This window comes from Phoenix dactylifera, chromosome 11 (assembly GCF_051530095.1).
Source record: "Phoenix dactylifera cultivar Ajwa chromosome 11, Ajwa_hap1_PhDact_Kaust_v1.1, whole genome shotgun sequence".
Lineage (NCBI taxonomy): Eukaryota > Viridiplantae > Streptophyta > Magnoliopsida > Arecales > Arecaceae > Phoenix > Phoenix dactylifera.
This window is the reverse complement of record NC_143200.1, coordinates 4,058,938-4,086,845: the sequence shown is the minus strand read 5'-3', so window position 1 is coordinate 4,086,845 and position 27,908 is coordinate 4,058,938. Positions and strand designations below refer to the sequence as shown.

The following is a 27,908-nucleotide window of genomic DNA, read 5'->3' as shown; positions in this document are numbered from 1 at the left end:
CCCAATCGGACCCCGAAGCTTTCACGCAGACCAAACTAACCTGTCCGGTGCGGTCGGACCGGAACAGCCGACAAGATTCTACGAATCCGACCACCCAATTTCCGGAGATGGCTTCCAAATCTCCATTCACCAACCTCGTGCTTCCTCTCTCCTTCCGTTCACCGAACCCGCCTCGCTTTTCAGGGGCAGAGAGAGAGAGAGAGAGAGAGAGAGAGAGAGAGATTAGGCGATGGCGGTGAAGGCGAAGATCGCGCCGTCGATGCTGTCGGCGGATTTCGCGAATCTGGCGTCGGAGGCGGACAAGATGGTCCGATTCGGAGCCGATTGGCTCCACATGGACATCATGGTTAGTAATCGATATCTCCGCCTCTTCTTCTAAAATATCGATCTCTCTATTTGTAACGGATCCGAAATCCTAGACCAAAAATTGTTTTTTTTAATGTCCTTTGACCAGAGGTAGTCAGAATATGAACTCTGAACTGTTAATTTGGATCGCTCAGCTGTAAGGATGCTGCTGCTGCCATGATCTAGGAGCATTCTTTAAATTGTTTGATTTTGTTTGAGAGTTTGATTTTGGTTATGGATGTTTAACTTCTTTTTTTTCTTCTTTTGTTCAATTATGTTCGAATTGGACGGGGATTATATATATCGGTTAGAGAATTATCTGGGTGTGGTTGTCTTTGTAGGTGCTGCTTGACTGTTTTGTGATTGGATGAAAGATATGATCTGTTTCTACTCTTTCTGTCTGTCAAAACTTTAGCTTTTTTGTATTTTGAGTATCATTTTGGTGTCTTGTTCTTAAAGCATTGGTTTTTAGGTAAATGATTGGGTTCTTCGTACATTCTTTCCCAGTGTGATAGTGTATGCAGTTGGACAAAGCTGCATGACTGCCAAAAAAGCTTAAAATATATAGAAATATATTTTTTGGATTTTCTATTGTTTCCATTGCTATGTAAATGAATTGGAAATCCCTTCAAGCCATTAGGAGGTTTCTGAGGATAGAAAAAACATATCCACAAATATTCGTCGTATAGAAAATTCTGGCATTGTTTATCAACAAAATCTACATAGATGCATTGGAAACTCATGCCGTTTGAGGATATTAATTGTATGGCTTGAAATATCGAAGTTTCTACTACAACATTTTGAAAATTTGTTTACACAATCCAGATTTTCTGTATGAGTTATTATATACATATAGGTCATGGATGTGCCATGTTCTAAAATATAATGTCCATTTCTGTTAAATTGATTGAAGGATTCTAAAACCATTGGCTTTACACCTTAAAGCCCACAGTTTTATAAGTCTTCACGAAGAGAAATGACTTAATTACAACTGGAATCAAGAAAACAGTCAAATTTTAGTGACTATTTGCATAAGCATCAATAAACTTTTCTTGACACTCGGTATATAGAAATATTGTTTTATGGAATTTTCCAGTAGATCCATTTTATAAAAAAATATTAACTTTTTTGTTCCAAAAAAAAATTATGGCTTTAGAAGATCTTTTCTGTTTTTATGTTTTTGAAAATTTGAAAAATGGCCAACTTTTTCATAGTTTTGAACTAAAACCAATATGTTATGGTCTAAAACCAATTCATTTTAGTCTAGGCACAAGACTACAATATATGTTAAAATTAAGATTTAAAATGTTGATTATGACAGAAAGGCTACAACCTATTGTGGCCAGATAAGTGTTGGCTGAGATGGTTAAAACTTGATAAGTTTTAGACCATGCTTCACTAGATCACTTTAAAATCCTATAAGTATTAGTTCCTCAATCAAACAGTCAAAATATTCTGGTTGAAATTCCATTCTTATGGTATAGCACCTTTTTAGTTTTGCCATTGCAAAGCTTAGTTTCCAATAACTACTGTATCATAAACTTGATGGGATACTCACTCTACCTTCTGTCTCATTCATTTTTGAAAATATGTTGTTTCACTCTACCTCCTTCCAGTCAACTCCAACATTTGCTGATGAAATACTAATCTTTGCAGTTCTAATAGTAACTTATCAACCCAAAAGTAGGAATTTTTACTTTAATGTGTCATGGACCTTGATGTTGTTCTGGATTCTCGATGTCCTTGGCATAGGGAGTCCAATGATGGAGATACATCTGTAAGGAAAGGGGCTTTTCTTGTGGAGCATCAAAAACATGATTAATCATAACTTGTTCTGAGAAATAACTGAAGTTTGGGCAGTGTGGTCCTCAGAAACAATGCACTCTGTCTTGATCATGGAAGGCAAGGATTGGCCAGTGCATTCCCAGATAGTGACTGGTGCAAAGACATGCTGTTGTGCTAGAAATTTAGCAGAAGTTGATGGAATGACTAAGTTGTAAGAAGGCTCCATAAAAGAATGACATGTCTTACCACTTGGAATTTGAGGATATTGACTAGCAAAGGGTGCCAATATAGGATATACAAGATGTAGAGGAGGATTTTTGATACTTTACTGGCAACCTCATGGGTTTGGAGTATGGATCATGTACCACTGACCTATATGGGTCTTAAAAATTCGTTGTTTCTTTCTCAAAGACTTATTCACTACTGAATGTTACATTTGAGGAGAAAGACCTGTTACTCCCCCAAATTTGTTTTGCTATTGCAACACTTCAACTAGAATTCCTGCTACAAGTGGTATTGTTAGACATGCAAGTCATCTTTTCGGACTTGTTGTAACACTTTATAGTGGGACGTCCAATTAGTTGTTAGTCAATCCTTGTTGGAATGTTCGTCCCTGTACAAAGAAGTTTGACCAAACTATTGGCAGAATATAATAACTCATTGCCAGTAACTTCCGGAAAAATATTCCAGAACTGGACCATGAGTGTCTTGGGCCAATTTTCCAGGAGAAACCTAAAACCTCTTATTCAATCATTCAAAACCAACCAAAATAGCAAGTTTTCTGGGAACTTTCAGTTCCTGTGAAATAGTGATCGAATAGGTACATTTTGGACGTTTTCATGAGCAGGTCATTTGGAACTGCATTTTGTTGCTGACATGTTGTAAGGACACTATTTTCATCTCAGTTTTGTATTAGAGTGGCTAGCGGTTCCTCATAGTTCATTTTAATTTCCATATATATTGCTAGGATGGGTGATAGAAATGCTTGTGGGACCTTGATTAAAATTATTTTACCTAGTATAGGTATTAAAAAGGAAAACTGTCGAAGATCTTCAGTATATTCATAGCATACCAATTTTGTGTGGTATGAGAGAAGCGCGCGCGTGCGCAGAGAGAGAGAGAGAGATTATGTTGGTTCATTTGATTGTGGTTGGAGGACATGCAAAATGGTTCATTACATGCATATATTTTTGTTTTATTTTTTCATCTGCTTTTATTTGGTCCAATGGTGCATTTTTAGTTGACTTTCTCAGAAAGATTGAGTAAGCTTTTAACAGCATTATGAATTCTTTACTATTCATCTGCTTTTCAGTGAAAATGAATAGCCTGTCAGTTTAATATGTTTTTGACTTTTAATACTACGAGACTAAATGATTGATGCCTATAGTTTCAAATCACCTGTTCTTCATGTTTAAATTGATCAATAAGTTTTTAGTTTTTTAGTTGGAGGTTTTGTCTCTGCAACTGGGATTTTAGATTAATCAAGTCTACTGGATTATGTTGCATCTTGATTATGCTTCATTATCTCCTAAATTGTAGTTTAATCTTAATTACTTGCCTCATCGTTTGCAGCATAGGCTTATATTATTTTCTATTTTGGTATTTGCAGGATGGGTAAGTAATGCTTCTCCAGGTATATGTGTAATGCTTTAACCTTTGGCTCTCGATTTACCCTTGTGCCTTCAGTCATGCATTTGGAATTCTGCAGTGAAATTCTAGGGACTTAGTGAAAGATGGAATTATTTTCCCAAACATTAGTTCTGGTTGATTTCCAATATGCATTTCTCACAAGTAAAAGTCAAGGCTCCTCATTAGTAAACAGAGGAAGAACTATATAATAAGAGGCATATTGTGTTTGGTTGCCATAAGTAGAGTTGATCCTTGAGAGGTTGAGGGTTGTCGACTGCTATGGAGATGTTGATTTTTGAAACCATTTGGTGTGCAGAGAGCAAAATGGATGAATCATAATAGTTGAAGGAAATGAAGAATATACTAAGGAACATTTGTCGGAGAGGTGTAACATTTTATTTTTTTTCCTTTTGTTTTCTTATTCTCCATGCTCAAAGATGTTGTTCATTTAACGGTTAGTTAATGATCTCTAGGGGTATTTAATGGTAATAGCAAGGTTATTATTTATCCTTGCTTGTAATACTTTTAAGTTTTAGCTATATTCCTCCACAACTCAAATAATTCCATCAGAACCATACTTAACCCTCGGATTCTAACCTTCTGCGTCCCTCGGGAATTTCTTGCAAATTCAGCCATGTGATTACTTTAGAACCTAAATAAAACCTTGCTCCTTCAAAAGGCAAAAGTTTACTTCCACTTTTTTTTTTGTCAAACTTCTGCTATACTTAGTTATTTCTAGCCTGGTTAGAGATTTCACCACATATAAATTCATATTAGTGTTTGAAATCTCGCCCAGCCTGTCCATTTACCTATCAAACTTCTATCATACCATCTATTCATGAACCTTTCCTACTCCCAATCTTCATTAATTGTGGTAACAGAGGTGTTCTGAAGTCATTCTTGCATTACCATATACTTGTATTGTCAGAGGTGACATATGGTGTGCCAGGTGTTCTGATTGTAGATAAATCTAGATGAATCCCATTGGTATCGCTTTTATGATATCATGGTCATTCCGTTACATCTCTTACATGATTTTGATTTTCTTTTTTAAATAAAGCTTGTCAATTTAGATATTGTTATGGAAGGTTCATTTATGCAACTCTATTTCATAGTAGATTATGAATCGTTTTTTGAAATAGGCCCTCGGCTTATCTTTCGCATAGGGTAGAACTTCTTCCCTGTTGTTATTTTTTCTCCTGAATCTAGGGTTTCTTGGAGGTTTTCTTGTCACATGAGCTTAATTTGCACAGCTGCTTAAGTAGGCTTCCAATTTTGCATCAGTTAGTCTCACAGGTACTATAGAACTCCCTCACTGTTCTAAATAATATATCACCACAATTAGTTTATATAAGTTTGAAGTTCTACTGGGACCTACTTATGAAAAGTTTAATCTTGATGGTTCATGGCTTTATTAATATACCTTCTAGTGATGGTTCGATTTTGACTCTCTTTGTTCACTAGAGAGTATTCTATGTGATGCGTAATTTATGAACATTGATTAAAAGTCATCTATGAGATATCATTTTGTCATGCATGTTCTAATAAACCTAGACATTACTCAACTTTGACACGATGTAGGATTATCACATTAGGGCCCAATGTGGCATTTTAGGCTCAACCACTATGATTCAAATGACAGAAAATATGTACAAGCCTCTGACCTGACAAACTTGGCAATTTTAGTCCGAACCTAATGATTATCCAACCAGACCTAAGTTTGGTAAACTTCTTAGATTATGGGTCATTATACAACCTGTTCGATGTTGTATTGCATGTGGACCTAGATGTTTCCAAACTGGTTTGCTTTCCTAGATATGAATCTGCACACCCTAAAATTTGCATGATTCATTTGAGTTTCTTTAGTTGCTACATAATAAGAAATTTGGTACCAAGCATGTCACTATCTCCTATAGATATATGCACGACCCTCGTTATATATATGATATCTAGACTATTGTGCGCATAATTGTCAATTCACTTCAGATTTTACTTGGTATTCCTGGAACATATTCTTTTGCTTCTTTAATTTTTAATTTTAGAATTCATTTGGCTTCAAAGTAGAAATGCAAGGAATGCAGAACCATCTTGAACCGCTTAGTTCGGGGCGTGCTGAGCCATGCCAAAGGTGGACAGGGATGGTTCCGGCATTCAAAACGAGAAACCAGCAGGAGGGGGAGAGGGAGAAGGAAAGAGAGGAAAAGAGAAAGAGGGAGGGGGGGGGGGGGGAGGAAGGAAGAGAGAGAGGGAGGAAGGGCCGCTGAAGGCCGTCGGAGGGTGTTGGAGGGCCGCAGAGGACCGGAGCAGGGGCTCCACCCTCATGATCTTTGTTTCGTTCGAAACAAGATTCCATTGGGACCCTTTTTTTATTTTAAAAAATTTAAATGATGCTGGCAAGGGATTTTATACTTCACTTAAAATTTTTGAAATAAAAAAGGAGCGTTCGAAACAGGGATCCGGAGGGTGGAGCCCCTGCTCTATCCCTTTGCGGCCCTCCGGTGCCCTCCTGAGCTCGTTCTCTCTCCCTCCTTCCTCTCTCTCTCTTTTTCTCTCTCCTGTTCTCCCTCATCCTCGCCCTCTCTATTGTGTCGGTACGGGCCCGGCACGGAATTGTACGAGGGTGTACCAAAGCGTGCTGCCGGCCGACCAGCATGGGCTCTAGTATTGGCATGGCAAACCTTATAGAAAAGGAAAGCCTATCAAGAAGTATCTCCGAATGCTCTATTGACTTTCACCACTTTCAGGAATAGCAATCACATCATTGCCTGAAGTTACCCAATATTTGCCACTTGTTTCTTCAAAATTTTTTTCACATACTTAATTTTAATGTGCTTGAAAGCATTGTTAGTTTGAATTTTGAATGTAATATTAGTTGCTATATGACCTCTATTCTTTATCCTAGCATCCTCTATAGAGCGGATTTTAGATTTTAAATGGTATGTTTTCTATTTATTTTCGTAGCATCGGGATTCATTGATTAACTACTAGTTGACAATATATAGGTTAGTTTGGTTATAAACACACACACACACACACGCACACACACACACTCACACTCACACTGACACATATACACACATCCCCTTAAAATGACTGTTGTTACATCAGTACAGCAGTCTAGTTTCTTGAGACCATTTTTGTTTTATCTTCACAGGCACTTCGTCCCCAATCTAACAATTGGAGCTACAGTCATTGAGAGTCTGCGGAAGCACACCAAGTATAGTTTTCTTCTTGACTTGTATTTTTAAGCTCATGGCTTAAAATTATCCAGTTTTATACCTCTGGTTAATAAATGTGCCAATTTGGTACTTGTCGTTTCTGTTTTCCAGGGCATATTTGGACTGCCATCTTATGGTTACAAATCCTCTAGATTATGTGGAACCATTGGCAAAGGCTGGTGCATCAGGCTTCACATTCCATGTTGAAGTGGCCAAAGGTGGTTAAGGGATCTTTCTTTCTTTCTTTCTTTTCCTCTGCTTTCAGCATAGTGTTTTGTATGTTGAGTGTCTTGTAATGGTGCAGAATATTGGCAAGAGCTTGTTGACAGGATTAAGACTAGGGGCATGCGACCTGGTGTTGCATTGAAGCCAGGGACTCCTGTTGAAGAGGTTTATCCATTGGTAAATGTCTTCTTTACCTGGCTATGCTGGTCTTGTAGCATCTCATTTTTTAAAATGCTGTAGTCTAGGTTTACTGGCATGAGAAAGATGTGGCAACTTAAGTTTGCTGCATTGGTCGCTGCTGTTAATTTTTATAAAAACACTGACAAAATAATATTACAGTTATTACTGCTCAAGTATCAAAATTTTCCACGCTTCTTTTAACCTGATGCGTGACTCGTTGAGAACAACATGATTAGTGCTTCAAAGAAAAATAAAACAAAAAAACCAAGGTGGTTGGTTTTATTGGATCCAAACCATAGGATGTTTCAGGACAACCTAGTGATCTCCTCTTTTATTCCCCAATAGTGGTTAGGAATAGGGGTGTAAATGAGCTGTACTTAAGCAAGCTGGGCTCAGCTCGGCTATGCTTGAAAAATTTAGTCCTTCCCTACTGGAGCTTGATTCAAGCTAGAATAACCTGGCTTGAGCTCAGATCATTATTTATCGAGCCAGCTTGAACTTGGCTTTACTAGGCTCAAAAGGCCAGTCCAAGGGGCAGCAAGAGACTGGAAGAGAAAGCCCAGAGGGGTAGGTGGAGGCTGGTGGTAGGTGGGTGGGGCGCGTAGATAGATAGGCTGTGGATTAGGAGCCTCATTTGAGAAGAACAAGAGAAGAAACAAAGAATTGGGCAGCATATCTGGAAGACTCCACCATTGCCACCATCAGAGATGGAGAGAGAAGATAGCAAGGATGGATGGGGAATGAGGAGGAGAAGAGAAAGAAAGGGAGGGCCTAACTGGATCTAGATTCTCCATGCTCTGTGTAAGAGAGAAGTAGAAGAAGCAGGTAAGGAAGGACCTGCTCCATAAGATTAGGGCTGGCATCTGGTTGTGGTCTCCCTTGAGATATCTTTACCCATAGGCTTCATCTTTTGCCATTGAATCTGAGATATAAAGGCACACCTGAGATAATTGAGCCCTTTCTTTTTCTTTATATACTCTCAAATTATTAAAGCCACCCACCTGGTATTTGTGTCTCTAAAGGAAGAGAAATAAAAGAGTGCAACAGCCTTAAATAGGAGTTTTTCAACCATTTATATTAAAATTTTAGTTAAATAGATGTTAAGAAAATAAAGGGAATGCTTTCATATGTAAAGAACAAATTATTACATATATATTTATAAATTAATTTCGAGCTATATCAAGCTGAAATCGAGCAAGACAGACCTAGCTCAGGTTTCAGCTGGTTTATGTTCTGAGCTCAGAAATCTAGCTTGTATTCAGCTGGTATATTAATCAAGTGAGCCTATTTTGAGCTGAATTTCAAGTTGAAAACGTGCTGCTCACGAACTGCTCGCTTATTTGACAGAATAGTTAATAATGTATGTACATTGAAATGCAACTGATATAAGGACACTGGAATGCAACTGTTATTCATATTTGATAACAAGCCTAGTATTTTGTGAACTGGAATATGGCTATCGGACAATGTCAAACCATGGGATCTTGATAGGTGTGTTGATTTTTATGGGTGATTTTCAGTCAAATTAACTTGATATGTGATTTTTATTTTTATATATTTCACAGGTTGAAGGAGAAAATCCTGTAGAAATGGTCCTTGTTATGACAGTGGAACCTGGTTTTGGTGGTCAAAAGTTCATGCCAGAAATGATGGACAAGGTGCATATACTTTCCTTGTTGTGTTAGTGATATTGCCTATGTTCATTATGGTCATCCTGGACAAGTTTCTCAATTTTGCAGGTACGCTTGTTGAGAAAGAAGTACCCTTCCCTTGATATCGAGGTAGAGCATTCTCCTCAAGATTACCCCTTTTTTGTGTATGTTTACCCTAACATCAACTGGCCTCCCTGATCGCTGGTATTTGTCAACCATACCTTTGATTGGCGCCCTCCTTATTTATGGATCATTTGTTTGGCGCCGAATGGACTGTCTAGCACAATGATCATGAATCCCAACACGGAGAATATCTTATTCAGATATCATTCGCTTGTTATTTGATATGGTTACTGCAGCTCATAAGAGGTCTTGCATATTTACTGATCAAAATAAATTATTTTTTATGTTATTACTACTGCGAACAGCCAGATGTTCTTCCTTTATCATGATTATCTACATCTGATGTTTATATTAGTTGGTTTGTGCTGCAAATGGATCACCCATATGCACTTTGAAAGGACTTACCTGGATCTGATCTCAACTAGGGACGAGAGCTCGCAGATCTAACAGTCCATGTCCGGATGTTTAGGCCTCTTTACTGATTTGAATTGAGTCTAGGAATTAAAAAATTGGACCTGGAAAATCTTCCTTTGAAAAAGAAAAACAACCAAAACAGTTTAAATAGTTTGCTAGAGCTGACTACATAAGATACCACATTACCACCTGATTGAACCTTAGAAAAAGGGGAAAAAAGTGTACTACATCCCACTGCGATCTGTTCCAGTTAGATTGCATGTCATATCAAAACCTAGAACTGTTTAGTCAGTTGATCCTGGGACTGTATGTTATGCTTATAGATTATTGTAATGAGACCTATTTAAACCAGTACGGAAGGAAGACATGTTTTGAGAAACAAGCCTTCGAGTTTGTCATCATTGGCATAAACCTATGCAAGTCAGGTTTTGAGGTCTGACCTCGTAGACATCAAGGGTAATTCAGCTACTTTGGTCGGATGGATTCAGGGTTAGGCGGAGACAGCTGACACACAACCCACCCCCACCCCCGCGCGCACGATATTCAGAGGATTTCGAGGGAGTGTGTATCCCTGGATGCTAGGCATGTCTATTGGGAGCCCAACAAGGAGTATTGTGGATCAATTTGTCAACTGTTCTGGTTGCTCTTCGCGATATTTTATTTTCTAGTTTTGTTGGATGTATTGATACCCAATGTGTATGAGCCATCTGTCTTATCAAAGAAGAAGAAGAAGGCATGATAAAAAGAACTCTATGTTTGACTTGCTTACCGGCTAGTTTTTCCTTCAGAAATTGTTTTTTTTTTTTTTTTGTTATGTATACTACAAGAAGTTCTGTGTTCTGGGTTATTCTAACAGCATCATTTGAATGTTCATATAGGTGGATGGTGGCTTGGGTCCTTCAACCATTGATATGGCAGCTTCAGCAGGAGCAAACTGTATCGTAGCAGGAAGTTCGGTATTTGGAGCTGCAGAGCCAGCCCAAGTCATATCTATTTTAAGGAAGAGTGTGGAAGTAGCTCAACAGAACAGTTAACATACTCAAATAGTTGAATTGTGTCATAGAAATCCAGTCTACAGAAAATATCCATCCAAATAAAATCATTACAGACAAAAGCAGCATATGTAATGCATTGTCAGTAGGCTTCCGAATGGAGGATTTTAAAGGTGGCCTACTGCAGGATTATGCCTTGTCTTATTTAGTTTTCATCCGCAAACTTTTTTTTAAAAAAACTTTCTAGATATTGGAGATGGGGGTGATTTTTAAAAGTTGAATAGAAAATTATGAAGAGCAGATTGCGGATATAGAACATGCAGTTGTTTGTCGAGACAAAATAACTCTTTTGCAGGTCTTTAAAGATCAGAGTGCCATTCTAGCAACAAAAGCTTTCATCTCCTTATGGAGGAAGGGAAAGGTTCTTTTGCTTTACACAATAGAGCTACATTATCCAAACTGCTGCCTGATTACAGCAATATTCTTGGATGGTTGTTATGTCACATGGAATTATTTTGGCTGTTTTTGAAAATTTTCTGCCATGATGTTTAGGTTTTATTTAAGGTTGACGATTTGATTAACGTTTTATTAAGTTATGAGTTAACATATTATATAAAAATAAATATAAAAAATAAGTGTAGATTTTTCAAACTATTAAATATAATTGTAATTCTTTTTTAATATATTATTTATCTGTTTCTCATTGTCATTGTCATATGGGAGAAAAGTGGATAGCAAATGAGTAAGAGAGCAAATACACTTTTGACAGAGAGTTTCGCACCTGAATTTTTTTACACTTGAATTGTGCAATTTCAAGACTGAATTAGCAAACCAAGCCCAAAAAAAAAAAAAAAAAAGAGGAGCAAAATGAAGGTTATATATCTTTGTGTAGGAATGGACATGCTTGGTTTTAAAATCAAAGCTATATTCCCCACAAGTTGCGGTGCTGACTGTACCTAACTCAATAACTGTCCTGGTTTCCCTAGCCATCAATGATTTCATGGATATTGGCTACGTTTTATTTGTTGAGCAAACAATAAGAAATTGAAATAAGTACCACAAGGTGAGGGGACCTCAGCAGCAAGAAATAAGAAGAAGAATGTCTGCAACTGTGTAGTCCTCAAGCAACATGATCTTGGCACAAACTGAGAAACAAGGTTGTCTTACATTAAATCCATGTTTGATCCACTGCAAACTAGTTTTAGCCATACATGTGCATTAAGTTAGTCAAAATTCCGCAAATTTTCACAAATCAGCAGGACTTGGGAGCTACTAGGATAAGCTCTAAATTAAGCTGCTACTAATATTTCACTAACATAGCCTCTCCATTTCATTTAACAATGCCATGAGAGGTGGCTAAGCCAACTTCAAAAGGTTAATTTGAAAGAGTCCGAGTCTCTGAGATTCAATTTAGTTCAGTATTCATTGCAAATCCCAACTATTGGTTGCCCAAGTAATTATAATATGGATATATCTCTTTCTTTTTTTTTAAAAAAAAAACTTCCCAAGAAGCAGTTATAACAACCGTTAGGAAACCATAACGGCCGTTACATCACGCCGTGAAGTTGCCCAAACAGCCGTATGTCATCACCCCGGCGAAGAGTTCCCTTCTCTCTCTCTCTCTCGTCCGTTGTTGATGGGCTTCACCTGGAAACCATGGCAAGTCCCGTCACCTCCCTAGGCGCTGGCGGCGGTGTCCACACCCTCCTCTTCCTACTCCCCGAGCCCACAACCGGCCTACCGCCCTCCATCCTGTCTAAGCCCGTCAGCAGCGCCCTCCTCCTCCACCTCACCCTTCTCCACTCCCTTTTATAACCCCCAACTTCTCCGGCGACCGGAGCCGTCGGCGGCGATACGATGGCCCTGGTGTTCCTGCACCACGTCGTCGGCGATCTCACCGTGGGGAAGCCCGAGCTCGCCGAGTTCTCCGAGGCGGAGACCGTCGAGGCCGCCGTACGCGCCATCGGCGACTGTGCCGAGGGCGCGATCGCCGTCTGGCGGCGGCGGGGGGCGCCGTCACAGCAGCGGCCGATGCCGGCGGCGGAACCGAGGGCGGCGAGGTTCGTCGGGATGCTCAACTCGCTGGATGTGGTGGCGTTCCTCGCGCGGGCGGGCGGGGACCACGAGAAGGCGATGAGGACGCCGGTCTCCGAAGTGGTCACGCCCAGTCCGTCCCTCTTGAAGGAGGTCGATCCCGGTACAAGGTGGGATTTTTGTAAGAAATCGGGTCAAATTTGTTATGCTTATGGATTGCTTCTTTGGTTTTTGATGGATCTTTGCTACTTCGATTGGATTTGAGATTTGGTGACCTGCTTTTTCTTTAGCTGATAAACTTTTGATCAATTTGGTTGTTGAATAAGGGTTAATTCCTTCAAAATAGAGGTTTTGTTGATCTGGTATTACTTTGAATGATCTATTATATTTTCCTCTCTTCTTTATATGGTAGTTTGTCGATATATTGATCTGATTGATTATATCACATTTGAGAACCGGTTCCTAATTTCTGGTTAGGCTGATGGTTGGGTTGACGAGAGGTGGTGAATCTTTGCTTACTTTATCTGTGTATATGATTTAAATATAGCTGGTGTACTTATGATCATTTCCAATTATGTAATGCTTTTCGGTACAGAAATAAGTTGCCATTCGTATATATGTTTAGGTGCTGGTTGTGCTGATCATGTAGGCTATGTTATGTTTGTCTTCTAATAATTTAAGATAGTTATGCATAGAGATATACACTCGTGGCATGATTCATCTGGGGTCATGGTTTTTCACTGATTTGTTGCCTTTTTCTTTTCAATATAAAGAATGATCAATTAATTGAGCAAGAGGGAGAGAGAGAGAGAGAGAGAGTTCTTAGTCAATCACCAGATTAAGGTGATAAGCAAAAGAATGGTGCTAAATCTACATGATCATGCAGGTGAAAGAAATCTACATCCATTGCATCGCTCCAATCCTAGACCTGCGATGGCCCCATCTGACTGTTGCTGATGGACCTGCTTAGTAGCTACTGAGCTTTGTAGTGCATCGGTGATGGCTTGCACATGTTCTCTTCCCATAGACGAGCATGTACACCACACTTCTGTTGATGAAGGTAGGAAACCCCAAAAAGGGGAAAAAAAGGAGAGTTAGACATGCAATTACCCTCTAATTTGAACAAATGAATTGTTATTTTTTGTGGAGAACAAATTGAAATCTCACTTCTCTATCTGGCTAGTAGTTTTAAGATTTCTTAATCCAGGATATGGCGAACATACACCTGTTTCTTTCAATTCAAACTTCCACTATATTGATTGTGATTATTCATAAGGTATGTTTGTTATTTTGTCCATGAAAAATGACAGGCAAGGACCACAACATCCAATCACACTTTAGGTATGGGGGAAAGGTTTAAATTAGCAAGATAGTAATTCAAAATGGATCAAATAAAGTCATAATGAAGTAACAAAATAATCTGATTTGAAAGCGCTTTGTTGTTCTGATGGCTCCTCTTGAGATGGCTCATCAAAACTGAGGACATACCAACAAGTGAGAAGGCTTGATACTTGAGCTACAACATCATCTTTGAAAAAATCACTGTAAATTATAAATTGCAACATAAGATTTAACATGAAGGAAGGACCATTGGCTTTAGATTTCTACCTTAAAACATCATCAATGTTCTCTTCATGGCTTACTAAGACATGAAGAAAAGAAGTTGCTATCTTTTCTGATCTCTTTATGATGAAGTTTTATCTAGAAGATGTCCCCACTCCTTGATAATAGTGAGATTGAACAACTTAAAGCATAATTGACAAATAGAATGATAACCATTTTTTATAAATTGATAATCTAGGAAGAGACTTTAATAATACAATATATACAGACTTGTATACTTTTCCAAGACAGTATCATAATATACTTTATCATTGTAAACAATTACGAGGTACCTGGCCTGACCGACTAGTATTTGTTACATTGATACTACTTGCTAACAAGGACCGCCGAACCGGTACCGGGACCCCTACCGGTCGGCGGCCGGTATGGTTTGGTACTGGTTTGATATCGAACTAGAATCTGTACGTATAGGATGTGTCGGTTCCGTACTAGCACACTCTTTTTTTTAACTTTTCAAAAATATTTAATTAGTAATTACTCTTTTTGAAGTTTTCAATGATTTTAAGTCTAATTTAATTTTTTTTGGTGTTTTCTTGATATTTTTTGATGTTTTTTGATATTTCTATAATTCCGGTTTAACTTAAATGATGCATTTTATTGTTTTAAAATGATAAAAATCGTAAAATGATTAGTAAGATGTTGCATGCTACAAGGAACAATATAAAATATTCTTAAATCAAGTAGTGATGTAAAAATTATAAAATAATACAATCATTTACAGAGGCTACTGTGTGCATAATTGCATCAAAACTTAAATGAATGGATCCCAAATTTTTATAGAGAGTAGCTTGCATGCCCCTAAATACGTTTCTAATTTTATAATTTTTATTTATTTTTATTTTTATTTATTTTTTGAAAAACATCTTTTTTTAATCCAAAAATATATTTTTAATGTTAAAAATTATATATAATTCGAAAATAAAAAAAATTGTTATGTTAGCATGTACATCGTCCATAGATCTAAAAAAAATCAAGCCCAAATCGAAAATTTTGACATGATCTTTCCTTATTTTGCAATTTTTGAGCTATTTTTTCAAGCTCCCTAAAACAAGAATGAAAGGAGATAGGGGAGAGGAAGCACAACTTATTTAGCTTTGAATTTTTTTAAGCCTAAATCAGTGTTGTTTGTGAATTTTTTGAAAAGAAGAAGCGGCGGAGCTGCTTTGAAATTCTGTTGGCCTTCCCAACGTCACCTGGCTACCATAGTGGCACTGTAGCATTATTGCCACAGGCAATTCGGTTCGAAACTGGGTTGACTCGGTGCGAACCGGCCGGTTCGCATCGAGTCAGCATCGAACCAACAAGTTCCGATCGGTTCAATAGGGGTTCTAGTTGGTAGGGGCTGGAACCGAATTGAAATACTGAATTGACCCGATTTGGTACTATCTGAATGGGGTAGTTCAGCCTAGTTCGGCAGATCCTGCTTTGGAGGACCGGCCACATGCTGGAGCCTCGAGGCATCCACATTATTTATAGAAGTAGACATTTACATAATCATGTAGCAAGTATGCATGCATATCATCTATTATATATTCCTGATTACTGTGCAATCTCCTGTACTTAGACCTGTTAATATACTTTTGTACCCTTTTTCCATTATATTTTCAGGGTCTTTATCTTGACTCTATGGTTATTTTTTTTGTTGATTTACTATGTTATGGGACTTGGGGACTTTATTATCTTGAACTTTATTTCCTCTTCTATGCAGTAATTATATGCATGTGAAGTTTGGTGTTGTTACTGTTGTCTTTTGCTTTTTTTTAATAATATTATAGCATATGATTATATGAGAATATTACATAGTTTTGCAGTTTATAATTGTGATTATAATTCTAACTTTATAAGGGATAAGTGTTTCTTCTCCTTTTACATAGAATGGTCCCATCTAATGGAAATTTCTCTCTTGTTTTCGTATTTTATATTAGGCTTTGATTTTATTTAACACTTGCACCCTGTATTTGTCATTGACTGATTAAATAACATAGTTAAACTTTGCTAGAGTTTGTTAATTCATTGCAACTTTTTTCACATTCAATCCAACAGCTTTTAACTATGGCTACACTTATATCCTATGGCTAGGCTAGAAACAAAACCGCACTTGTACCCTATGGAGTGGGCTAGAATATCACACTTATATCCTGTGGAGTTCCTGAATAACTCCATGCCTTCTAACATGTTTTGTATTATCTGTTAGTCGTTTTTTTTAACCAGCATGGGTTTTGCTATTTTGTGAATTCTTTCTGCTTATATTCTCAGTTTTTAGTTGTGCTGTGGTATTGCACGATCCTGATTGCTTTTGGCTAGGCAACAGGACTTGTGCTTGTCTTTCAGTCAATTTGATTAATACTCTAGCGGCACTCAATCTTAACTTACTGCTCTTTTAGCTTGAAGATCTATCTTCAACTTTGAAACTAGCTTAAGAATATTCACAGTTTCCGTTAGAGCCTTTAATATGTTGCTTTGAGTTTCTCAAATGCGTGTATCTTGTTTTAGTTAAACAGAATCCCCTTCCTATTGGTTTTGCTCGTTTGTTTTAAATATTTGTAGTAGCTGATTGTAATCAGTAAATTTTAGTTACCATACTTCCTTTTGAAGTACTTATTTCAGAAAAGATAAGATCTTGGAGTCTAGCCACATCTAGTGATCTTTTTGTTTTTCAATGTACAATAATCTTTTATCCAGTTGGATAGTTAATATTTAATTAAGGATTATTTCTTGGTTACAATCACATGCGATACACCTTTAGGAGCCAAATCTCCCAGCATTTCTTTGCTGCTGGTTGTATTCCCCCTAGCTTACATGTTTCTATGGAAACAAAGAAACTGTTGGCTGCTTTTAACTGGAGTTTTGATCTGGCTCCTGTCCTGGCCTGCCAACTCCAGTATCTACTCTGATGCTGGCTTCCAGCCTGGTTGTTTTTAATTGTAGTTTCAGTCCTAGCTTCTTGTTTAACACCAATTTTGATTCATGTTTTCTCGAATATGTGAAAATTCTCTGCAACTTCATTGTACCAGATGAAGAAGAGAATGCAAAACTTAACAGCCAAACTTGCATTCCTCAAATGATAGCGTACTTTCCCAGTGTCACAGAAGATGTTTATGTTGGAGAGGGATTTATTTTATTCTGGAGCTACCATGCTATTCTCATATCCCTTATCATTATTTTCTTCATACTTCCTTTAAATCCTTTTTCATGTACGAACTCAAGTTTTGTTTTTGACTTGCAAGGTTGATCGATGCTCTAGAGATGATGAAGCAGGGAGTGAGGCGCCTCCTCGTGCGAAAGTGTATTGCATGGAAAGGTTTCAGCAAGCGCTTCTCCATTCTCTATAATGGCAAATGGCTTAAGAATATTGATACCTCATCTCCAGGTGCCGCTAGCAGTGGTGGCCGACCATCCTCCTCTTCTCTCCCTGATGACAAGTTCTGCCTTCTCTCTCGAGAAGATGTGGTTCGCTTTCTAATTGGCTGCCTGGGTTCTCTCGCCCCTCTCCCATTATCTTCCATCTCCTCCCTTGGGGCCATTACTCCATGCTATGCTTATATTGAAGCCTCCTCCTCTGCCCTTGAAGCAGTTCGTAAGATCCCTCAAGACCCTTGTGCCATTGCAGTTCTTGAGACAAGTTCTGATGGTACTCACAAGATAATTGGCGACATCTCTGCATGCAAACTATGGAAATGTGACTACTTAGCAGCTGCATGGGCTATGGCAAACTTATCAGCTGGAGAATTTGTCATGGGTGCAGATGATAATGGAACGACACCGATCTCTCTTCCTGATTTTACTATCAATTCCCTGGTTGAGGACAATGGGGCCTCTTCGAGGCCAAGAAAGTTCAGCAGCAGGAGTATTGGATTCTTCAGCAGTCAAGCAAACCAGATGGCAGTGGGGAGGCTGAGGAGCATATACAGGGGGAGGAGTGTGCCATTAACATGCAAGCACACGAGCTCATTAGCAGCAGTTATGGCGCAGATGCTGTCCCACAGGGCTACCCATGTTTGGGTTACTGATGCTGAGTCAGAGGACGACATCTTGGTTGGTGTGGTTTCATACTCTGACGTTCTCTATGCAGTTACTAAGAACCCTAACAATGTGGTTCCTCCAATCCCTTGATTTTGTTCATCCTATATGTTTGTTTCTATAATTGTTTATGTTCATGGTGCATGTATTGGTCTTTAGGAAGTTCTTCTGTGGTATGTTTCGATTGGATTGGATCATATACATTTGAAAACTATTGAACAAAATAAATGTATATTTGCAATGAATTTTTTTAATTTGTACTTGGTTTTTGCCTTTGCGATGGAGCTTGTCACATGGTAACGGTTTTGAAGTCCCAGTCTTTTGTCCGTAGGATGATTAAAAAAATGAGCTGTACGAGTTTCTTATTCTAAATCTAATCCATATTGAATCAGGTTAAAAAATAAATTTCGGGAATTGGAATCAAACTAGATATAGGAATTAATTATCTGTCCATCAAGTATTTTAGATGAAGCTAGGTCAAGAATAGTTCCCATATAAACTATATGGAACTTGTAGAATTTTACTTAATATTATAAATATATTGTGAATTGGGACTTATCCCAGTGATCATCCCATTCTATTTAATCCTCTCTCTCAAAAATTACATTATAAACATGTTAAGTAGGAAATAGAATTAACAACCACATCTAAATTATGATCAACAACATAAACTGATACTGACTGTAATTAAAAGTGAAAAAAATATTAGATTCAACTAAGGCTATGAAATATGGTTTCTTAGTCTTAGGTGTTCAAGTTTAGTTCATGATACTTTGTGATCCAAATGTAATACATATTTGGACTGAGCTATTTTCGATAGGTTCCGGATCGGAAGCAGCTGATCCAATCTGCTTGTAGTGTGCTCCAGAAGCTAATAAAGTGGGGGAAATTTACCTGTTACTAGCAGATTGGAGTAAAGAAAAATATATTACCATGGACTTAATTGTAGTCAAATGCTGCTCTTCGAGCAACTTCTGAAGTGGTTGAAGTGATCGAATTTGGGGACATTACCATTTGGTCAAATGATCTTATTGCTTCCATGGAGCGCCATTCATCACAAGCATTGCCACCACTTGCCTTGCTAGGGTGATCAAGAATATTAGATGACTTTGATTCGCAAAAGCATATAATTTCATCATTACTTAAAGCCAACCAAAAACAGCCAACAAAATCTTGAAGAGAGAGAGAGATAATTCAGAGGCACTTTGCTTAGGAAGAGACCTCAAAGCAACCAGATTGCACTATGTACAAGCTTCTTAACTCTGCTATCGCAGTTTTAACCTAATCCGGACCTACGATAATGTCGTAGTAATCATATATCCTTCTGACAGTTCATCAAAAGTACTCATAATAGTTTGTTCACCTCAGCTTGCAACACCTCAAGGGTGATCATCTTCTTCCTATATTTAGCTTTATGCATTAGGGGAGTACCCTTAGAAGTCGAAGAAGAGATACAGTGACTGCGACGAATAGCTGAGATAGGGGTGGTAAGTGGAGGGCGTACAGATATGGACTGACCAAGATGAATATGTGACAAAGTCAGATCAAAGATATTAGGCTCATTCATCAATTTTAGGTCAACCACTGGTTGATTCAGTGTTCATATATGCAGCACGAGGTTCACTTAGATTTGTCCATTGTTGGTGATTAGAAAAGCCACCAACACCCATAGTGTCTCCATCATACCACTTTCACCATTTCTCCCAATCAATGCAATTACACCATTTCTCACATTGATGGCTTCCTGCAAGAGACTTCAAACTGGACCAATCTCAGCTAATTCATCTAATTCCCTATTCAGCCGATACCAAGCTATCTGATTAGGGGGCTTACTATCGGGTCGAGTCGGGTTTAGATTTCTGTAAACCCAGACCCAGAATCATTGGGTTTGGGGTTTTGATTTCATTTCATATCTGGTCAATTGAATGATCAAGCCTGGTATGATTTCGAGTAATGAAAATATCACAAGATCCATTGGTTCTTTGGGCAGCTTTGGGTATGTTGAAACACATTCCCTACGACCCTACCTAATACACATTTGGTTTGAGCCAACTGGTTTGGGCTTTTCAGGTTCCAAAGAGTAAATCTTGAATAATCCATCAAGCTAAGACCACTTATGCATTCAGATGTTTATTAATGGCATCTAATTGGAGGCTTCAAAAATTAAAAATCACCAATAACAAGTATTCGATAGTTGACCATTATGACAATGATTTACAAAAACTTGAAAAGATACATTTGAATTTAAAGCTGAGTGAAAACATCCAAACGTGCTCTAGCATGTGATTTTTTTTTTATTCTTTCTACACCATTAAGTTGCAAAACAAGGTTTTATATACCAAAAAAATTTAGAAATTGAAGGATATATAAAAAAAGTTAACAGTATCGAGATCGGGTCCGGTTTGGTCGAAAAATCTCAAACCTAGATTGACCGGAAATTTTCAATGAGTTTGCCTTTTGGCCAATACTTAATCCATTCAACAATGAGTAAGCATCAGGCCTAGGTCAGTATCAGCTCAACAACCTGTCTTCAAGGTTGGAGCGATAGCTTTATATTCAATACCTTTTGAGCTTGTCAATTGAAAATACTAGCAATCAAGTCACCACCAGCTGACTTGCATGCAATCCAAAATTAGCCAATCTGCCTTTGTTAATTCTAGATAGGAGTGTAATGGAGTCGAGCTTGATCAAGCTTGGGCATAATCAAGCTTGGTTTTTATTTTGAGCTTGTGATTTGATATCAAGTTTGATTTGTTTCCCAATATTTGGAGCTCAATTCTAGCTTAGTTTCAAACTGATCGAACACAAACCAATAGATCAGCTTGATAATCCTAAATTGAGATGAAATAAATGCAAGCTTGAGCCAAGCCCTGTTCAAGTTTGGACTATCACTTGATTCCAAGTTTGGTTCAAACCTGAATAACATTCAATTGATCTAAGAATTACTGATTAAAGCTTAAGCTGATGATATATTATTCATAATAATATAGTGTATATAATATAAATATATTCAACCTTATCAACCCGAGCCCTATCAAGCCTAGCCTAATTGAGCTTGGTTAGTTTTTGGCTCGGCTTGAAACTAATTTAGAGTTTGTTTTAGTAGTTCAAGCTTGATTTGTTTAGGTTCAAATCAAGCTTGATTTGGGCTTTTCTTGAAGGGAGCTTAAGCTGCTCAGTTTTTTCACCAGCCCCAATTCTAGATATGCGTCCTTGATCCATTCATCCCACGCTTCATGTGAATCCACTTGTGGTTTTTGAACTGGCGAAAGGAACCCATCAACCAACCTCTAATCACAGGTCGAATTTTACGTCTATAGTTTCCAACAAAAACCTCCAAGATCACAACAGATCTTTCTTTTCTCCCTATGGAATTCAGGCCGGTGACGCTCCTTGGCTATTTATGAATATAGGCTTAGCCCAGCCTGTAATCCTATAATCTTCTACTTGTATTGGTTCAATCCACGAATTCGATAGAATTTTCATCCCAATCATCCAACGAGTCCCTTAGGGATGAGAAAAACCTGAACCAACTCCTTTTTTTCTCTAACATCCATATCCCATCTACCTTCCATATGCTCTAGAGGAGTGCTTACAAAAAAAACTGTGATACCCTATCCTATAGCATCAAAGGCATTTGAGAGTATTTCCACACTTACTAATCTAGTGGTCAGGATCACCATATCTAAAACTGAACCCTTAATTTCTTCAAGAAAAGTTTAAGAGGGGATTGAGGAGTTGCTGATCTTTTTAGTTGGTTAGACATAAGTCCATATTAGTCTTGCACCCACTGACTCTGATGTTAGATGGAGAAAGAAAAATTGTACTCAATATTGTTTTGAGGAGTATGCCGTCAACCATAGGCTAGGAAGCCAAGCCTATTCTACCACCTTTAAAATAACTCTCAACTATTTGCAATATGTCCTCTACCAAAGTTGATATTGAAGGAAAATATCTTTGATAGAAAATAACATGCAACTATTTTCCTTATGTCATTTCTTCTAACAAAAACTTTTTTTGGATAATTATTTCCAACAATGGCTATCTTATGCACACTCTTAACTTAGGACCAATTTTACTTAGTAGTATTTAAGTTTATAAAGTTTCAAATTAGTCCCAAAAGTTAGTTAAGCAGTTCAATCATGTAATCCCTTCTTCAATCCCCATCAACTTAGGCTCATAGGATTTCATATATGATGGTTATATAAGACTTCTAGAAATGAAATACCCTTGTTCCAGCAACACTTTCTAATGGTGCCAACTAGAAGGAAGCTAAGCTTAATCACACATATCTTTTCTTCATGGAAACAGGTCATTCAAGCTCGATCTCTGGCTCCTCTTTAAGCAAAGTCTCCAATTCCTCTCTCTTCGAGTTCTTCAGTCCGATTCTACAATTGCGGAAGAAGGGCTCCTCTTGAGATATCTTTAGATGGTGGCAACCTTGATCAACACTTCTATGAATGTTCACTGTATAAGTTAGGTTGATTTTTTGGCATGATCCTCCCACTTTTGTACTTCAACTCAACTTTAAATTTCATAATTTCTTGCTATTATAGGTGATCAAGAGACATATATGGGTATTTCTAATGGCATGATCCTCCCACTTGTACATGCAAGAAGGAGATCATAGCTTGCACTCACTAATCTCCAAAACAAGAAGCTCGAGGATGAGCTTCGGATTTTACAAAGCTAACTGGAAGTATCTCACTTTGTGTGTCTTGGTATCATGGCTGATATTGGGAGACATTTTAGCTTTTTGCTATCATGGTTGATGGCTATAGTAGAAGGTAAGACTCTTCTAATGGGATGGGACTATCATGAAGGAATAAAGAATTCAGAGCTAGAGGTCTATAAAATGGATAGGATTGTCATGTATTTCTGTAATGGGTTAAGAAGTCATGTTTTCTGTAATGGGATGAAATTATCATTGTCACGACCCCCGCCCCGTTCCCGGCGGGCCGTCGCGACGGTCCTAGGGTGCGGGTAGGCATAAGGCCACCAGCCACCACGTAGAACCCTATTACCTATCAATCATTATTAAATTCTGAAAAAATTTGGCATGATGCATGCACAAAATGATCACCTTTCCTATAGTGACCTGTCAGGATTATCTCAATACATACAACACACTACCTGTCAGAGCAGCAATCACATAATCTGTCACAATATAACCTGGACAACACATGTATCATCACAGGCATACAACTGATCTGCACATATATATATACCTGCTCTCCAATCCATCCATGGTCAAACCCATATCCACAACAGGATCTATGACTATAACTATACACTATATACAACAGAAGGTTTATAATACACCAAAAGGTATAAACCTCTATCTAGATTATACTATACTATACTATAGAGCGGCACAGCAAGCAAACAATCTCTAACCCTGCTCCTCTCTATACAATACCTGCCCTGCAATCAAAAACACCAAACTGGGGAGTGAGTATATGAATACTCAGTGAGTGGAGTAGAGAGTACTATGCACATGAGACAGAATATAATCATGGCTCGAGATGAAATCTCAAGATCAATAACAACATGAACATGAACTCAACATAGAGAATATAGAGTAAATCATCAATATCACCACAATCAATATCAACTCATCTGAAGCATATATGGAATAATCAAGTAAACATATATGCTACTCATGAATATGCTCAACAGATCATAATGCTGGAACATACAAATCAGGTGTCAATATGCTGAAATCATCACTAGACAGCTGTCGGGAGGTGGGTTTTACGCCCCAGGCGAACCAGCAACCACTCCTTACTGTCACATGCATATGCAGGATAATACACCATATCGATAATGGAAATGCTAGACAGCTATCGGAAGGTGGGTTTTACGCCCCAGGCGAACCAGCAACAACTCCCTACTGTCACATTCATATGCAGGATAAGACACCACACTAATCATGTAAATGCCGGCTAGTATCCAGAACAGAAATCCATCTCACATCTACATACTAAACGGCACCTCGCGGAAATTCTACATCCGCGGAAAGCCATACTGCACCTCGCGGGGTCTTACTATGCCCGGCGGCAAGCAGAATATAAGTCGTAGGACTGGCCGATCCTACGCCTAGGGCCGTGTCCCCCCTAGGAAGGGACTGGGCTCCGCCCACCCAGAAGGCTACTATGTGCACAAAGGCCGATGTTCAACCCCATCGACTATAGGTGTCCTGCAGATACTGCCAAGCCATGCATAAATGCCATAATGCACCCTTCCAATACTCTACTAAAAAGGAGTATAATCAAGATTGCCACTCACTCGATCATGACCCAATCATAAACTAACATCAGGGTTAGGAGTGAGGGTCAAGGAAGTGCAATACAACTCAATATACCACTAAAAAGGCTCTACAAATCTTTGAAATGGAGGAAATGAAATCAATTTACAAAAGAAATCATTTCACAATTCGAAATCAATTTGATTACTCATCAATCCCTCGTAATTCCTCTCAATGTTCCCTCAAATGCATGTACAGAATAATCAAGCATGGAGAATCAAGATTATAGAGGAATCTACTACAATATCAATCAATATGCTCAAGTGGAATCAATTCACACTTGGCGACATTCATGAAAATGAATTAAGGATGCTCATGGTGCAAAGTACATGACTCCCACTCACCTGTCAATCTGGCACAGCCCTGATACGCCTCCAAAAATCTACAGCTGGCAGTGAAAAACTTCTTCCTCTTGTTCCCTAGCTTCTTGCCCAACTGTGACATGCATTTACAATACATTTAGTCCTGTATCAAGGGCTATAATCTACGTGCCAATTATAATATAGGGAACTTTAATTGATTCAACTCCCCCGTTCTCTAAATCTTTTCTTTTCTTTCTTTTTTTTTCTATTAATTAACTCATCATTTATGTATACCAGGGATTCCCTTGCATGAGTACAAGGTCCCTTTTAGCTTGATCTAGGCTTAATACTCTATTATAGCATGAAATCCCTTATTTTCCACCCGGATGAACAGTAATCCGGACCGACAGCCGGTTACTTCATCCCGGGTTTGATCCACTTTCCAGACTCCAAATTTGATGAAATTTTTACCTAACATTCTACACTCATAGAAAATTCCAAAGAGGTAACATGCATTGCTATCGGAGGTCGTTTGACCCCCTAAATAATTCGCCGAAGTTGGAACTTCGTATAGCCTAATGTCATCAAAAGACTAGATAGGGACGGATATTTACCTTTTTCTTTTTGGAAATCGAGGTCCTTGCGTAGAGGAGAAGGAGATCTACATTTTTTCCTTCAGCTGGAAGTGCACCCGGGATTCCTTTCCCTTTCTTTTTCTTCTTCTTCTTCCTCTTCCTTTCTTCCTTTCCTTTTTTTTTTTTTTTTTTTTTGCTAAAAGCGAGGTTTCATACAAGACGTGTACGAATACACCCAATAAAGTCAAAAAATACTAACTCACGGAGAGCCAGAGGCAACTCCCCCTCCCCCACCCACAGGGTGTATCCTGAGTGATGAGCCGCGAAGGCAGCCACCCAGTCGGCTGCCCCATTGGCTTCTCGAAATACATGCTTGGCCTGAATGGCCACCCCAACCCCACACATCATCCCAATGTCCCGAACCAAGGGGTGGTCTGAGCCCTCACCCCTCAGCCCCTTCTGAATCCAACTGATGACTGTGGCTGAGTCGCCCTCCAACACAATCGAGCCAGCCTGCAAAGCCTGCCTCGCATATCGAAGGCCGGCCCAGGCAGCTCGTAACTCTGCCCCGAGGACCGACATGCCGAACAGCTGACAGCCCCCTGCAGCCACGACTCTGGAGTGCGGGTCCCGTATCACAAAGCCCGCACCACCTCGCGCGCCTCCATCCAAAACCGATCCATCGAAGTTGACCTTGAGGAAACTCGGGGGTGGGGGTTCCCAGGTGAAGAACACCATCTGAGAAGCTGCCGAAGCAGAAAGAGAACCCCAGGTGTCCCGAGCTATCAAAGGTCCATCTGAAGAGGATCTGATCTCCAATGCCTGTACGCGCGCTAGCTCCACCACGAACCTCGGTGACACCCTGCGCTCACCGAGGGTACGAGCGTTCCTTGCCAGCCAGATCTGATGTGCTGTGCAAGTCGCTCGAATAGCCTCCTGACATGTCCGAGGGCGGACCAACCACTGCTGCACCATCTGTAAAAACTGAGGCCTCCCATACCAGACCTCCTGCGGGAACCCTGCCCACTGCCATGCCGACCTCGCCCACGTACACTGGAAAAGCACGTGGTCGCCCACTCCATGCCACCTCAGAGCCGTCACGTCCATATCTGGCAGCCATCACCTGACTCCACAGCCCGTGTGGCTCTAGCAGAAACCGAGCTGCATGCCGAGCAATGAAGGCCTCGCGACGCTCCAGCAGGGACTGCACCCCGAGACCGCCCTCGCTGGTAGGCCGGCATACGTGCTCCCAGGCTACCAGATGCACCCCGCGGCCTCCGCCATGTGACCCCCACAGGAAGCACCGCAACAGTCGCTCAATCCTCAGTAAGGTCGTCTTCGGAACCACAGTGTTGGCCATGAGATAAACTGGCATGGACCCCAACACTGATCTGATCAAGGTCAGTCTCCCCATCATAGATAGGGAGACTGCTCTCCATCCCTCCAACCTGCTCTCCACCCGCTGCACCAGGCTGGAACACTCTGCCACTCGTAATCTGCGGCCTGTGATGGGGACTCCCAGGTAGGTCAATGTCTCCTCCTGCTCAGGAATCTGCAAAATCCCACGAATCTCCTGTCTGACCCTGCTCTCCGTACTCGGGCTGAAGCGGACAGCTGACTTCTGGAAATTGACTATCTGGCCCGACGCCATACAGTAATCTGCTACCACCCTGCGAAGGACCCGTGCATCAGAAACCCGCGCCCTGGCCAAAAGAAGACAATCGTCAGCGAAGAGTAAGTGGGAAAGAGGACTAGCCCCCGGGGCGGGAACATAGGCCTCCAGCTCCCTACGGGCACACACCCTCTGCAAATCACGAGACAAAATATCAGCACAAAGAATAAACAAGTAAGGAGATAAGGGCATCCCTGACGCAGCCCCATAGTAGACTCAAAGAAAGGAGAAGGTGTGCCATTGACCAAAATCGAAAACTTTGGCCCCCTGACACACCCCAGCACCCAGTCGATCCACTGCCTATGGAATCCGTACGCCTCCAGTGTCTGCTGAAGAAATCTCCATCTGATCCTGTCATAAGCTCTCTCCATATCCAGTTTAATAGCCATCAGGCTATGTCGCTTCGATGCTCGCTGAAGGTCCCACATCATCTCCTGAGCCAGCAGAACATTATGGGAAATGTTTCTGCCAGCTATAAACGCCCCCTGCTCCTGACTAATGATGCCAGGCAGAAGGGGCTTCATCCTCCGAACCATAATTCTGGCCACTACCTTATACAAGGTAGTGCACAAGCTAATGGGTCTGAAGTGGCAGGGCTCGGCCGCCTCCTGACGCTTCGGAATGAGCGTGATGAAGGTAGCCTTCCAATCCCCTGGCATCACCGCCTGGGAGAAGAAGCACTGAATGGCCTCAACCACCGCTATCTGAATAATACCCCAATATCGTCGAAAGAAGAACGGGGGAAACCCATCTGGTCCCGGAGCCTTGTCTGGAGCCAAAGCCCAGACTGCCTCCTGTACCTCCTGTGCCGA

The 27,908-nt window shown here is 39.7% G+C and overlaps 2 protein-coding genes across 4 annotated transcripts; both read left to right on the top strand.

The window, feature by feature from the left end:
• The first annotated feature begins 114 nt into the window (after positions 1–114).
• Positions 115–10,879, top strand: LOC103710577 (Aldolase-type TIM barrel family protein). Of its 3 annotated transcripts, XM_088706502.2 has the most exons (8): positions 115–346; positions 3,740–3,771; positions 6,914–6,976; positions 7,089–7,195; positions 7,282–7,379; positions 8,948–9,040; positions 9,122–9,163; positions 10,450–10,879. In XM_088706502.2, exons 2-8 carry the CDS (start codon positions 3,752–3,754, stop codon positions 10,603–10,605), a joined length of 579 nt encoding a protein of 192 aa, XP_088562628.2. In that variant the 5' UTR covers positions 115–346; positions 3,740–3,751; the 3' UTR covers positions 10,606–10,879. The 3 variants fall into 3 exon arrangements, with proteins under 3 accessions (XP_088562628.2, XP_089782208.1, XP_088562627.2); XM_089926082.1 differs by lacking the exon at positions 3,740–3,771 and having other exon boundaries at positions 117–346; XM_088706501.2 differs by lacking the exons at positions 115–346; positions 3,740–3,771 and having other exon boundaries at positions 6,253–6,976.
• Positions 10,880–11,026: 147 nt separating this feature from the next.
• Positions 11,027–18,500, top strand: LOC103710578 (CBS domain-containing protein CBSX6-like). Its single transcript, XM_008796357.6, has 2 exons — positions 11,027–12,767; positions 17,448–18,500. Exons 1-2 carry the CDS (start codon positions 12,421–12,423, stop codon positions 18,331–18,333), a joined length of 1,233 nt encoding a protein of 410 aa, XP_008794579.2. The 5' UTR covers positions 11,027–12,420; the 3' UTR covers positions 18,334–18,500.
• The last annotated feature ends 9,408 nt before the right edge of the window (positions 18,501–27,908 follow it).

Excerpts from the sequence above, each read along its gene's own strand:
- LOC103710577 (XM_088706501.2), top strand. The coding sequence starts at position 6,849 with ATGACTGTTGTTACATCAGTACAGCAGTCTAGTTTCTTGAGACCATTT. Across the intron at positions 6,977-7,088 it reads AGTCTGCGGAAGCACACCAA|GGCATATTTGGACTGCCATC; the intron begins GTATAGTTTTCT and ends TCTGTTTTCCAG. Across the intron at positions 9,164-10,449 it reads ACCCTTCCCTTGATATCGAG|GTGGATGGTGGCTTGGGTCC; the intron begins GTAGAGCATTCT and ends ATGTTCATATAG.
- LOC103710578 (XM_008796357.6), top strand. The coding sequence starts at position 12,421 with ATGGCCCTGGTGTTCCTGCACCACGTCGTCGGCGATCTCACCGTGGGG. Across the intron at positions 12,768-17,447 it reads GAGGTCGATCCCGGTACAAG|GTTGATCGATGCTCTAGAGA; the intron begins GTGGGATTTTTG and ends TTGACTTGCAAG.